Below are 13,783 nucleotides of genomic sequence, written 5' to 3'. Positions count from 1 at the left end.
TGGAAGGAGCCCAATCTTTATCAAGGAAAATTGTTCTTAACTAAATTCTGCTGGTAAAAGGTTCAATAATGTGATATATTTTTAGCTAGTTAAGCAAGGAAATGCATTGCTCACCAGCACGCTCACCAGCATGAGAAATGACATTTATAATTAGACAAAATAATAATCATCACACTTCATTGATTGTTATTGCATCATAACCCTAATCACTTAATTATATCCTTACTATGACTCTGATTATTATTGCGAGACTAATGTAAACATTGCTGTTCATCATAACATAGTTTTGATCAGGCAACACAACATTGTGATCATAGTAAAACACAGTGTAATCTGTCATCATAATCCATCATTGTCTGGCTATGGTGAATTTGTACTAGGCTTTACATGAAATATACTCTGGATCTGGTGCCCCTAGGTTAAAAAAATGCAGTCAATGGAAAAATAATTACTGCACATTCCCATCAGGGGAAGTATATTGCACTGTAAGAGTAGACACCTAGTAAATATTATTGGTAGCAAAGAATATGAAGTTTTCCCAATGGAGGTAGATCAAAAGAAAAGTTACAATCTGTTAGAATAGGTTATTCAGCTGTTGAAGTTCAAATCAGTGCCATGATTTACAATTTGACAAACTGTTACAAATATTTGTATATCAATTTTGCTTTACTGCTTTTTATAGCTGTAACACTTAGTTTTAAATTACTTAGTTCACAAAAGCTTTGATATTATTTTAATTATAAATTAAGTTAAAAAAATATTTTTTTTCCCTTTTATACTACACAAGGGACAAATGCACAAATTCATTCTGGGAAAAGGAAAAACAGTACAGCCATAAAAGTACACAATATATGATATCCAATTTCTAAACCTATTAATTTCACTACATGCATACTAAATAGTGTCAAGCTATTCACATAAATAACTACTGTATTTACTATTTTGGAGTTAGGTTATATGCTGGTGCATTTGTTACAATTCACCATATCTTGTTCCTTACCAACAACTATAGATATAAAGAGACCCTGTTTCACATGGCATATGACAAGCTAGGCCACACCCAACTATTAACAAACCACACTTACCTTAGGACATGTGACCTCATTTTGTTGTACTGTAACCAAAGCAGATGCTATCAGGGCACCCTGTCTGACATAATTAACTGGATCATTCACCATGGGCTCCAACAAACCAATGGCGTCCTACAAATAAAAAAAACCCTTCATTATAAGTACTTACTAAATAAGAGTTCTCAAGATGCTTTTTTTATGCTTTTCAAATTTAGTAAGAGAATTTTGAATGATGAGGAAAGAAACCCCTTTTAATTGTCTAAATTGCATATTTCAGTCTCATTTCCTTACTGTAAGCTTTGGTTGAGTAGATGAACCCTAATGTACTTAAACAATACTGACAGAGATTCCTTATCATATGATCCATAAAGTACACTATTAAACCAGCTGTGCCCCAGCTCCTAACATGTAGAAGATTATATTTACCTTTCAAAGTGATCTTATATTACAAAAAATAGAACCATTGACACTACAGGAGTAATGCCCTAGCTATTGAAGGAGGAAAAGAGTACCTTAGAATATGCCAGCAACAATAAGGTTATTTAGAATCAATTTCATAATCAATATGTTTTAATAATAAGCTTCTTAAAATAAAGAAATACTAAAAGCTCCAACAACAATAATGGCCTGAGTTTACATTTCTGAGCTACCCTGCAGGAATTACTACATTGGAATTATATGTTAATTTGACCGTATAACTCATTTATCATATTTTTTTGTTTGTTATTGATTTAAAAATTACAAGTTGTATTTATCTAAAATTATGGGCTAAACAGGACTGCTTTTATTTTAAAATTCCATATTTAAAAATCCTGAAGGCGGCTGCCCTAAAGACACAGATGCCCTAGCATGTAACACAAATGGTAAATAGGATATATGATTTGTAATCAAGGTGAAATTCAGATAAACAGGACACTAAAAAATGCTAAAGCAACCTACAAAGTTTCAAATCATTCCAATGAAGGGTTTTCAAGTTTTAGCTCAGCAACTACAGTAATCTTTTATGAATACCTAATTGAGAGGGGATTATCAACCACAAAAATATTTTTTGTAAGTGACATCTTATGGTTTTTAAATTGCTGACACAGACACTGACATATTCTGTATGGAGAATACTGCAGCATCGAAAGCAAAATGGGAAATAAGGTGAGAGAAAAAGAGAAAAATACAATCAGGGATTTCTATACAAAGCTAATTTCTTTACATCCGATGAGATTTTAGTTCATGTACCTGTAGTCATTATTCTAGATATAATCAGACTTAAATTGATCTAAAAAAAGTTGATTAAACAGAATGTGAATGCAATACTAAACTTTGCTACCCATCCCCCCCACCAAAAAAAAAAGGATAGAGGCGACCCTTAATGATTCACATGAATTTGCAATATCAAAGAGAACTAACCTACAGGTAACTTCTTATAATATAAATAAATGACCAATTCTTCGCATGGGACAAATTATTCTGAAATATTTTTTTTATAAACGATACAATCCTTCTAGAATAACAAAACAAATTGAACCACATTGATCTTTAAGGCAATAGTCATTTGATCAGATCAGAAACAATTTCTAAGTGTCACTTTATGCTGTAAAACAATAGCCTCCAAATTATCATGTAAATTGGTGGTACACAGAAAATACAATATGAAGCACTTTGATGGGAAATAGCCTGTCGGTTTAGCTACATCATAATGAATAGTTCTAAAGGACTTCTGTCCCAAACAGATGTGAATACAAGTAAAATTAATTTCCGAATGGCACTTCTTAGATAGTGCACTACTGTGAAATAAAGAGTGCATTCCATGATATAATTTTCAAATTATTTATTCTTAATATGACATTTTGGAACTCAGATCTCATTTCCTTGGTAATTATTAAGCACCAATATATTATCAGTATCTGTCATAAGAAGAAATTGTGAAAAAACAAGAGAAAATAATGAATGTAGAAAAAAATTATACAATTCACCCATAAACTAGACAGAGTGATGCCCCTACACTCCATATGGACACAACTATCTAGCCGAAACTCAAAGCAGGACTTCCTTAAAATATCTTTGTGTCTAATATCGGGTGCTTGCACATGAAAGATTTGACTACTGACACTTGCAACACAAATAAATATTTAACCTTTCACTGAGCTGCTAATTAGATTTTCTCTCAATCAATCAAAAAACAAGAGAAAATAATGAATGTAGAAAAAAATTATACAATTCACCCATAAACTAGACAGAGTGATGCCCCTACACTCCATATGGACACAACTATCTAGCCGAAACTCAAAGCAGGACTTCCTTAAAATATCTTTGTGTCTAATATCGGGTGCTTGCACATGAAAGATTTGACTACTGACACTTGCAACACAAATAAATATTTAACCTTTCACTGAGCTGCTAATTAGATTTTCTCTCAATCCTCCATAAACATATGCATAAAGAAGAACTCATAAACCCTCCCATCAGCACTAACATAAACAGAACTCATAAACCCTCCCATCAGCACTAACATAAACAGAACTTTCCAAAACAATTACGATTTAACATGACATTAGGACATCTGCACTGCACAGATAGATGGAAAGATGGAAGTACAAAATAGGAGAACTGTGTACCATAAGAATGCTGTATAAATGTACCATAATATACAAAAATGGTGGTTATGAAACCAAATCTATCCAGATATCCCATGATAGATAAGCTTTGAGACAAAATGACTGTTATTAATTCAAAGATAGGCAGCAGAGAAAAGGCAAACCCCAGTTAAACAATAAACAAAAACAAAAAAAACATTAACAAGATGACCTGTAGGGTATTTGGCAATTATAATGACTTCACACTGGGAATGAGGAGGCATTCATTTGTGGTCAGTCAGAAAATTACATATCGTGTCCAATTAGAATCAAAGGCTAGTGAGATCTTCAATTAATCAGAAGTGAAGACTCCTATCGCAAATTTTCTCATATTTTAGAATTTTCTACAGTTAAAGCAAAGATAACAGCTGAATAAATGGATATTCATCCCAGTGCTATCATACATGGCTACAGTAGTTGGTCAAGGTTGACAGGTTAAACATGTGGGGGTTACCAACCTAACAAACTAATATCTATCCTTCCAGCAGAATGGGACACTATGGTAAAAATGAGACCTGAAATTTCTTAATCTAGTCTATAATATCAAGCGATCTGACCATTTGATGTTCAATTTGTATAAGAAACTAGACCCTGGTCACTAACCTTGAGGCCAGTTCCAGCACAGGCTATACCGAGTGCCATGGCTGCACCAAATCTGACATGGGGGTTGTAACTTTCTGATAACAAGGAAACAACACTTGGACATTGTTCAGGAGTTCTGAAAATAGAAAGAAAATAATTTCTGTTTTTTTTTTCTAGACCATTAGCAAGTACTAACACTACATATTTTCTTTGGAAGTCTTGGAAATAGAAAATGATTCATATCTATTTCCACCTGTTTTAAATATAACCATTGGCTAAAAAAACAGCATCTTTGTCAACTTCCTATACTTACAGGCAGGAAATAATTTGCACCTATAAGAATGAATCCTGCCATCTTTCTGAAACTTTAATTATCTGTATTAGATTTTAACCTAATTATAGAGGATATAACTAATTTCTTTTTGATCATGGCAAAACAAGTAATCCAATCACTAGTTCATTTACTCTGAAAAATTTATGATCTTTTAAAATAGGGTAATCAGAAAGAAAACTTAATTTTAAAAATCTAGATCAGTGAATTGCCAACACCATCAAAACCATACATAACTCCGTAAATATTATACTTAACTATTACATAAGCTTCAGGATCACCTGCGTATATATTATACTTAACTATTACATAAGCTTCAGGATCACCTGCGTATCGTTTGAGATTAAAGGTAGGACTAATAACCCATTACATTTTTTCAGTGCTATGATCAGTGATTAAGCCAGATTTCAGTGCCCCTGTTTTTACGTCAGTCGCTCTATGCCAGGTGCTAATCTACACTGTACTAGTTGCTAACAAGACTCATCATTTGATTATAATGATAAATCATTTATCATTTGCTGGAGCAAAAAACATTTAGAGTTCCACATGTTTTTGTTGTCAGTTCCTTTGATTATTTTGGATACTTCAAATGTAACCAGCATAACATCATATCATACTTTGCCGTCAATCTGGTTCACCAACAAAAAAAACCTCAAACATATCAATGATAGTAGTTAAGTTTAAAAAAAAAAAAAAAAAAAAATTTTTGATATTTAAAAATAAACATGAAAATATCTAGTCACAAATTTTGCCACAAAGATGAAACAAATTACTAATCTTCCCCCATCACCTGGTCTTCATCAATTTTTTTCTTTTTTCAAATTTCTGTCCTTAAAAACAGGTATTACATAACATCAAGAAGTTTTTATTATCTTCTTATCAATTACTGCAAAAACAATTCTAGATTTGCCAAACAAGTTCTCTCAAAGAAGATTTGATCTTTCAATTCATCTAATATTATTCAAGCTAACATGTGGCTTTATCACTGTTAAGTTCAATGCATTCTCAATAAAGCATGTCTTCACTTCCAGACTTGTGAAAAAAAAAATCAAAACGAAAAAACTTGGAAGCAAATATCTTTGCTTAACAATGAAATGGACAATAAAAATAATGCTTATGCACTTACTTTTTTCCCAAATGTCATTCATTAATTGAACACTTAAAAAGAATGATCAAGTGAACAATTCTCCCAATTAATCAGCAACTCTCATGCCAGTTTCGATCAGCTGTTTTGAGCAAAGCCATAATGGCAATAACAATTACAAAGCATTTTCTTTCAATCAAATTATTTGTTTCTATCAAAGCAAAACAGTCTAAATTTATTTGATATTTTTGGCAAAAACAATAAGCAACAATTTTATTTAACACTAATGTTTTTATTTAATGTAAAAAAAAACCACACAAATCATAATTTTTCACAAAAGACCTGTGTCTACAGAATCATAAACATTTGAAATGTCATTTCTCAATGGCTGCCAAACTATTATCCACTAATACTTAGATGTAGTATTTTTTTTTACCAATTGACTTTCAGCCAGAAGTTTTGAAAAGCTGATTTTCCAAGACTTCAACATTAACAATACATTATCCTGGAGATAATGCCAAGGATGTACGGAACATAAAAACAGGAAGGTATAAAACTTAACATCAATACGAATTAATTGCAGGTAAAGCGGATTCCATCGATATTTAGCCGTGAAATGGATACAAACTACCCAGTTCCAATGTCAGTGACGGAAATTCACAACACAGTGTTTTTTATCTTTGTTAACACTAAAAGGGTTATTGCACCAAGTATTCTCCTTTTATAGACAAGTGAGACAAGTCGACTCTGGTCATCTAAGGTCTGATAGTACAAACCTTGTTTCGCATGTTGTTTTTTTTCAAATGTCTTAAGTAATACCAGGTAAATAGGTAATACAATAGTCATGTTCAAGTACATAAACAGATAAATGCTATACAAAGAAAACAAAATATTGCTATTTTTGTTTGTAAAGGGGTATCACCTTCATATATTCACACTAGGAATATACCATGATCCTAAATTAAACTAACATCTGATATCAAAAGTTTTAAATTATTCCTGTAAAGTATGATCAGAAATCAATCAATTTAAACCCTTATAGACTATAGAACATAAAGGAGAAATGCTTTAAGCCTTCTTGACATAAAATGAAAGGGGTTTATAAAAATCACAAAATATCAAAAATAGACCACTAAAATTTTTTTTTTTTCATCCAGATATTAAGACAGTATTACATCAAATCTAAAAAAAATTCTAAAAATTACACAACTAAATTTTAAAATCCACAAACACATTTTACTTAATAACAAAGAAATTTACAACTATTGAAAATAGAACATTTGACATACTGACAAACACTTCATGATCGCCACATAATTACTTTATACACCAATTCTTATAAGGTAAATAAAGCTTATTTTGTTAATATTTTCCCGTATATTCAACAGGTTTACAATTACACAGCTAGAGAAACAAGCAGTCAGCTCTGATTAGGTAGCTGGAACATCTTATCATATTGATATCTTATCATGATGTATCAACATGGAACACTCATTGAAAAATTATGTTTTCACTTCCTGGCAATCAACATTCCACCTCCAAAGCACAAAAGTCAGAACCATAGGTCAAGGTTATGTGAACAATTAAGGTTATCTAATCATAAAACAAAGAAAAGTTACCACATGAGTCTTTCATTGAGTCAAAATATAGGAATAAGACTATTCACTCACAAAACAAAACAAAAAAGTCCAAAGTATTTATATGTCAAGTTTGTAAGTGAATGGTTGATTTTACAAGTCTATAAATTCCTTAAAAATAGTGTTTAATCCTTTTAATTCCAAGCCCAAACTATACAAAATGAAGTTATAGTGAAAATGGTGTCAATTTCAATGTTTGAAGTGCTACTGATAACAGTATTATTTCAAAATTATTGTTATGAATACACAATAAATGAATGGAATAAAGCAGATAATACAATTTCAGGCCTTTAGGTGGTTAAGTGATTGTAATATACATTATGTACATTGAATAAAAGCTGTCATTGTAGAGGCCATAGACGATGAACAACAAATCATGGTGGATGAAAAGACAAATGTAAATTAGATTGGCATTATTTTCTTTTAGTAACCAAGCTGGTATAATTTTATACCTGCACTTCAAACAAAGCCATATACACAACATATAAATAAAAAAATCCTCTAAAACATTCGATATAATGAAATCCTATACACATGTTAATTTAAGTAAACATGAGTAGACAGTAAACCAAGGTACAATGCCTCTCCACCTGCTCTCTTTAACATATAATCTAACTATATCTCTATGTCTCATTTTTATAAAGTTGAAGGTCATTTACATCCTAGATATTGGAGCTGGATACAAGGATCTTCGAAAAGCACTTATCCAGTGGTAACAGAGAGGTTAAAGTTAAAATTAATACAACCATGACTTTTTGTAGTGAATTTGGTCAGGTTGGGATATGATTTTGAAAAAGTTGCAGGGATTTTTGCAACAAAGCAAAGCTTTCATGGCAAAAATTAAATAATTCTATAAAAATCCCAACCAATAGCATTTTCAGTATATGGCCAATAAGTGTCTGGTACATGGATTATTGTCATTATATCAGAGTTTAGAGATTATCAGATGATCCTCCTTCTTACTCTATGATCTGAGTGGTAATATGTAATATCTCTGTCTCATTATTATTTTTTTTTTTTTTTGTGGGGGGCGGATGCATGCTGATAATTTTAAATTCAAAGATATTTCCTTAACATATTACTACACACTATTTTACCACAACAGTGAATAATTCTGTCAATCATCCAATTTATAATCTCTCTCTTTCTGAGTAACAACCATAAATATATTGCAAAAAAAGGGAAAAAAAACGGTAAAAACTGCACAGAAATATCATTAATCTTCCGTGACATTATAAAAAGCTCTATATCTTTCAATTGAAAATACCTCTGACATTTATACAGCATATGAAACATGCTAAGCGACCTATGATAAACACGGTAAGTTGTTCTGTCTAATACATGGAAAGGTCAGACCAATTGTACCTAGTATATCTGTTATACCTCAACATTGTTATACCAAATTCACTTAATGTATACATATTGATATCCCACAAATGCATCAATATTTATCTTGGCACATTTAACTTTCATAATTGTTTTTAGAAAATTGATACTGCTGTCATGAAAACCCAGAATAGTCTTAAACCAAGGAATTAATGCAACTCAAGCAAGTTCTGTACATCAATGTTATGAAAATTCTTACAAAGAGAGATTATGGAAGACAAAATCCATTGAAAAGTTTTACATAAGATTTGTATTATTTCTTGAACTACATGTGCATGTTTCAAAATATCTATTTTGCATAGAGTAGCAGTGACTCCAAAGTAAAGAAAAGAACACTGTACATTTGTTAATTGCCTTTCAGTGCAAAATTTCAAATCTTCATCATGATGAGAATAATTCATGATACTCTTAGTAATCAGAATAAATATTTTATTCTACAGCACTTAAACAGATATTGTGAAAAAGGAGTAGGTCCCAAAACAAAAAGTTCACAGGAGCCTGGTTAAATATTTGCCTTTCAAGGGCAATAACACTTACAAGGAGTTGTCCAACAATTTTGACTTAAAAAGATTTTGGTAGGACTTATAAGGATCATTTCAATTGAAAATTTCTTTCTATCTATTATAGTTGGTTGAAAACTGCTAAAAACATAATTTTTCACCTTTCAAGGACAATAACTCTAACAATGAGTTGTACGACAACTTTGATCCAATGATGCTATAGTAGGCCTTATAATAAGGATAATTTTGGCAAGTGAAATAATTTGGCTAAATCTAAAGAAATTGGAGATATATGAGAAAAAATGTCTGTCTGACTCCTATGTTCTATTTTTAGTAATGACGGCCATGTTTTTCAACAGATCAAAATCCCCACATCAGTTCAACGCAAAATAACCCGAAGAACATTCATACAAAATTTAGTTCAAATTGGTGTGGTAGTTTCAAACAAGAAGAGTTTTGAAAAAACAAATGACAACAATGGATGCCAGGTGATGGCAATAGCTCACATGATCCTTTCTCAACTCCTGAAAAAAAAATGTGTCATGAAGTCAAGTCAAAAAGTCAATGATTCTAAGACAATACAGTAGGTGGTACCTTTAAAATTACCAACTCTCTTGTTTATGTCAAGTGCTGTTGTGAAGTGCTTATTCAACCTAGTTGACTAACAATAAGAAAATATGGTCAAAAACAAACAAAAAACTAAATCATAGAACTAAACTTCTGAAAATTCACAAGAAATTTACATTCATCAAAAAACTCAACTAACCACAAAATAAATGGAAAAAGAGGGATAAGATTAACAAAATGCCCTAATTCACATCCATAGATTATTTTCAAACCTAAATGATTAAAGATTTTATTTTAAGGAAACTAATTATTCATGCCCTTTGTTAATGAACTTATTTTACTCAGATTTGCTTGAACACATTTTAATCCCACTTATGTTCTAGCTATGATTCCAACAGTGATTTCAAGAGTTATTTTTTATTTCATTCAGTGCAATTTTCCAATAGACTTCAAAATTCTTAATAGAGCACTTAATGAACTTCACAATGGCTGTGGTATACTGAGTGTTAGTAATAAAATCAGTGTCCAGAATTAATAGGATAATGATAACTGACCCACAAACTTAATCAAATCATTAACAAATCCATATCATTGCTGGTCCAGGTGAACACATTTTAAATATAAAAGTTTCTTAAGGTACAAGTAATTGAGACTTTTAGAATAAACTTGTACATGTTTTCTATCTCAAAAGACCTAAGGTTGTTGCAGGACCAAAAATTATCTTCAATTTTATGGTTTATTTTGATTGATTAAATTTAAATAATCGGTTACTTTAGTTCGTGGATACCAATTTTTGTGGATTAGGGAAGAAACGCAAGTTCATAAATTTTTTGAATTCATGGTTATGAGGTCTCTAGTATACACATCAATGAAAATCTCAATTTCACTGGGAACTAAATTTCGTGGTTTGGCCTACCCACGAAAACCAAGAAAATTGGTACCCCACAAACAATAGTACTTTCACAGTACTTTATTACACACCTTAATGTCAAAAGAGTAATCACTAACTCAATGAAATGATGCAGAGTTTTTTTTTGAATTTTTAATCTAATATAAATTGGGAAGGCACGTAGGTTTTAACAAAATATTACCTATATGATTAATTGATTGATTGATAGTGGTTTAATATCCTTTGACAGATATTTCATGCATGATAGACAAATCAAACAGAGCCAGCTAAGTAGCCTTAGAAGTCAAACACACCGACTAAGAGCTCAATGAAGCAACAACTATCAGGTAGTTATTTCACCCCACATGGACACAATATTTTTACTCCAAGCCACCATTTGTCCCTTAATTTCCAATATGCTGTGTGAATGGCCAGACTTCAAATTCTACAGAATGACTTGGCCTGGTGTCAAACCAAGGACTTTAATGCAAACAGTTTTTGGTAGCCTTTGTTGAACCTAAAGTCGTAACTACCTTAATTCTGAGTAATAAGGTGTTCAAATGAAACATGCAAGAACCTCACATGATTCAGTTCCATCTACCTTGATAAATAGATAAATACCTAGTCAGATGCCAATTTCAGACAAATAATGAGTGAAGTATCATCAAATAAACGGTTATTAGCAATTTTGACAAATTGTCCTTTTTCAGGCACAATCATTGCATAAAACATCAGGCTTTCTGAGACTTGTGATTGTAAAGCATAGTTTATTTTTTACAGAAAAAAAGAATTATTCTGTGAAGATTTCAGTTTAAATAAAGTGGATAAATAATCAACAGTGCCAGTCCAATACAAACCAAGAACACTATAAAAATTGTGACAGCCTATACCAAACTACCAGTTTATGACATTGTGAAAAGTTGTGACAGTCATGTACAAACATGTCACTTTAAACAACTGGACAAATCAGGTTCACACTAATACTGTGACTGTCTAATGCCAATAAATGCTTAAAAAAGACTGATGAAAAGGCATGTTAAAATTCTAAACAATCAGTAACATTTTTTTTTTCATTTACCAAAGAAAAATGAAAAAGTTTGATTTGAACTTCTAAACAGACCATTAGCAACAATGCATATTACTGTACAACAGACTTTGGTATGACTTCTAAAGATCAATAAGAATTCAGATTTACTTTGTTACATAATATACTGAAAAGGTAAATTTGACATTTAAAACATAAATACAACAGAGTTATTCCCTATTAGAATAATTGATTTATTGTAATGAGTTTTGTTTCATAACCAGCAAAAATTATCAGTTCATATCTATATTATTTAAAATCAGTCCATTACAAAATGTCAACAAATAAATAAATAATGAAAAAATTGCTTTGAACTGCTTTAATCATAATAAAATGAACAAAACTACTAAACTAAAAAAGAAGAAAAGAAACAAAAAACAAAAAACCAAAAAAAAAACCAAAAAAAACCCCCAGAAAAATAGCAGCGCTTTGAAATCAAAATTTCCAGTTAGTCATACTGATAGCTGAATCATAGAAACTACAGCGAAACCTGTCATAACTGAAATCTCTGAACAAACTGGAAGAATCAAGACTTCTTATGGGCTGAGCATACAAAGTGACCCCAAGGATAGAGAAAACATAATTTGTACCTTTTCTCATCTTATTCCTTTTACCCTGTGATACCAATCAATTATTTGATTGATTAATTAAGGAATAAATCGCTATTGCTCGGGTTAAATAATGTGGCATAAATGGTCAACTCCTGGTAAAACAAGGAAAAACTGGAGTTTCCATGATTTATTTCCATTCTTATAGGACAATTACGGTACTTTTTTACATTTTTGTGACCTATTACAGTAACTTTAGACGAGCCCTATTTGTCCAAACTTTACGCTATGTCAATTGAAATGGTCGCTAGTGAAACTTAGTGCTTTGTTTTATTTATAATGAAGGAAAGAGTGAATTAAGTAGAATGATGTTAGATGTGGCAGTAAGTGATTGCATTATAAAGTAACAGCGTTCCACATGGACAGGTACAATGTTTTATTCATTGACTGTTATTGTTTGTTTTCATAGATGATGGCGCATGTGGCAAGTGCTACCATGTATGTGTGTAAGTGATTTTTACAGAATATAATACAACTTTTCTAAAACATTACCTTTAATATTTTTATAAATATTAATTTGATGTTCATTTGGGCTACTGAAATGAATGAAAACAGCTGATACAAATCGGAATGTTACGTGTGTTTGTTTACATTATTTAAGGTGGGCAGTAATTTACACACACACAAGCCATGTTCAATAAGTCACGTGCTGCTTCTATAGCAATAAAAAATCAATGACAGTTGTGGTTTCAAACCTTTTAGGGACGTTATATTAGACTTGTAGTTTTACTTCATATCAAAAATATTTCATACTGATCAGGACTAGATCAGTTGGATACTTTCAGGTTAATTCAGTACAACTAAGCATAAATACTGCAAAAACAAAAAAGGAAATTTCTCAGAAAACACTTTTTCTTAAATCTACGTAGAAAAGTCCATTAGATGTTTTGTAAAACCAATACATATTTCACAATCTATAATGAAACCAAAATGTCATTACGCTATTAAACATTCAATATTGTTTTGCATGCCACTCTTTCTGGCTTATTATTCTCAATCATGCCTTCAAGTAATAAGAAACTGGAGACCTGAGCATCACTACAATTCAATTTTCCATTTCACATCATGAGTTTGGGGAAATTTCAAGTGAAAAACATCCTCCATGTCTTACACAAATGAAGACATGTCTTAATGTCGTAAGGAAGTTAAACTGCTCTAAAGACTGAAATCTAATACTTTATTCAATATCCAAGCTTTGAGAAATTTAAAAAGAACGTTCTCTACAACTGAACTAATTGTGGCTGTATGAATTATTAAATCGGCTACAGTCGACAAGGAGACTAAAACAGAATAAACCATAGACTTTTTTGATATTTTATGTATTTTTGGTAAAATTCAAAGCACTAGGGAGGGTAATTTTTCATGCATTTTCTCCAGTGAGATCTAAGTCTATCCTTTCCATAAACCATTAATCTGTA

At 31.3% G+C, this 13,783-nt stretch overlaps 1 protein-coding gene and 1 long non-coding RNA gene across 2 annotated transcripts in view; one reads left to right on the top strand and one right to left on the bottom strand.

Moving 5' to 3' along the window:
• The window catches only part of LOC148624727 (26S proteasome non-ATPase regulatory subunit 1-like), a 153,749-nt gene that overhangs the window by 9,294 nt on the left and 130,672 nt on the right, over nucleotides 1–13,783 (bottom strand). The window contains exons 22-23 of the mRNA XM_088567584.1: nucleotides 4,301–4,415; nucleotides 1,086–1,202 (exon numbers count right to left, since the gene is read on the bottom strand). Coding sequence (XP_088423710.1) covers nucleotides 1,086–1,202; nucleotides 4,301–4,415 — 232 coding nt within the window. The remainder of the gene's footprint in view (nucleotides 1–1,085; nucleotides 1,203–4,300; nucleotides 4,416–13,783) is intronic.
• LOC148624730 (uncharacterized) lies at nucleotides 4,891–7,213 on the top strand. Its single transcript, XR_015919747.1, has 3 exons — nucleotides 4,891–4,959; nucleotides 6,145–6,242; nucleotides 7,083–7,213. It is a non-coding gene; the product is annotated as an uncharacterized LOC148624730 (long non-coding RNA).

Source organism: Perna viridis, chromosome 2 (assembly GCF_037379345.1).
Source record: "Perna viridis isolate PV_CMFRI_1.1 ecotype Kerala chromosome 2, ASM3737934v1, whole genome shotgun sequence".
Lineage (NCBI taxonomy): Eukaryota > Metazoa > Mollusca > Bivalvia > Mytilida > Mytilidae > Perna > Perna viridis.
This window is presented reverse-complemented; position numbering and strand designations above follow the sequence as displayed.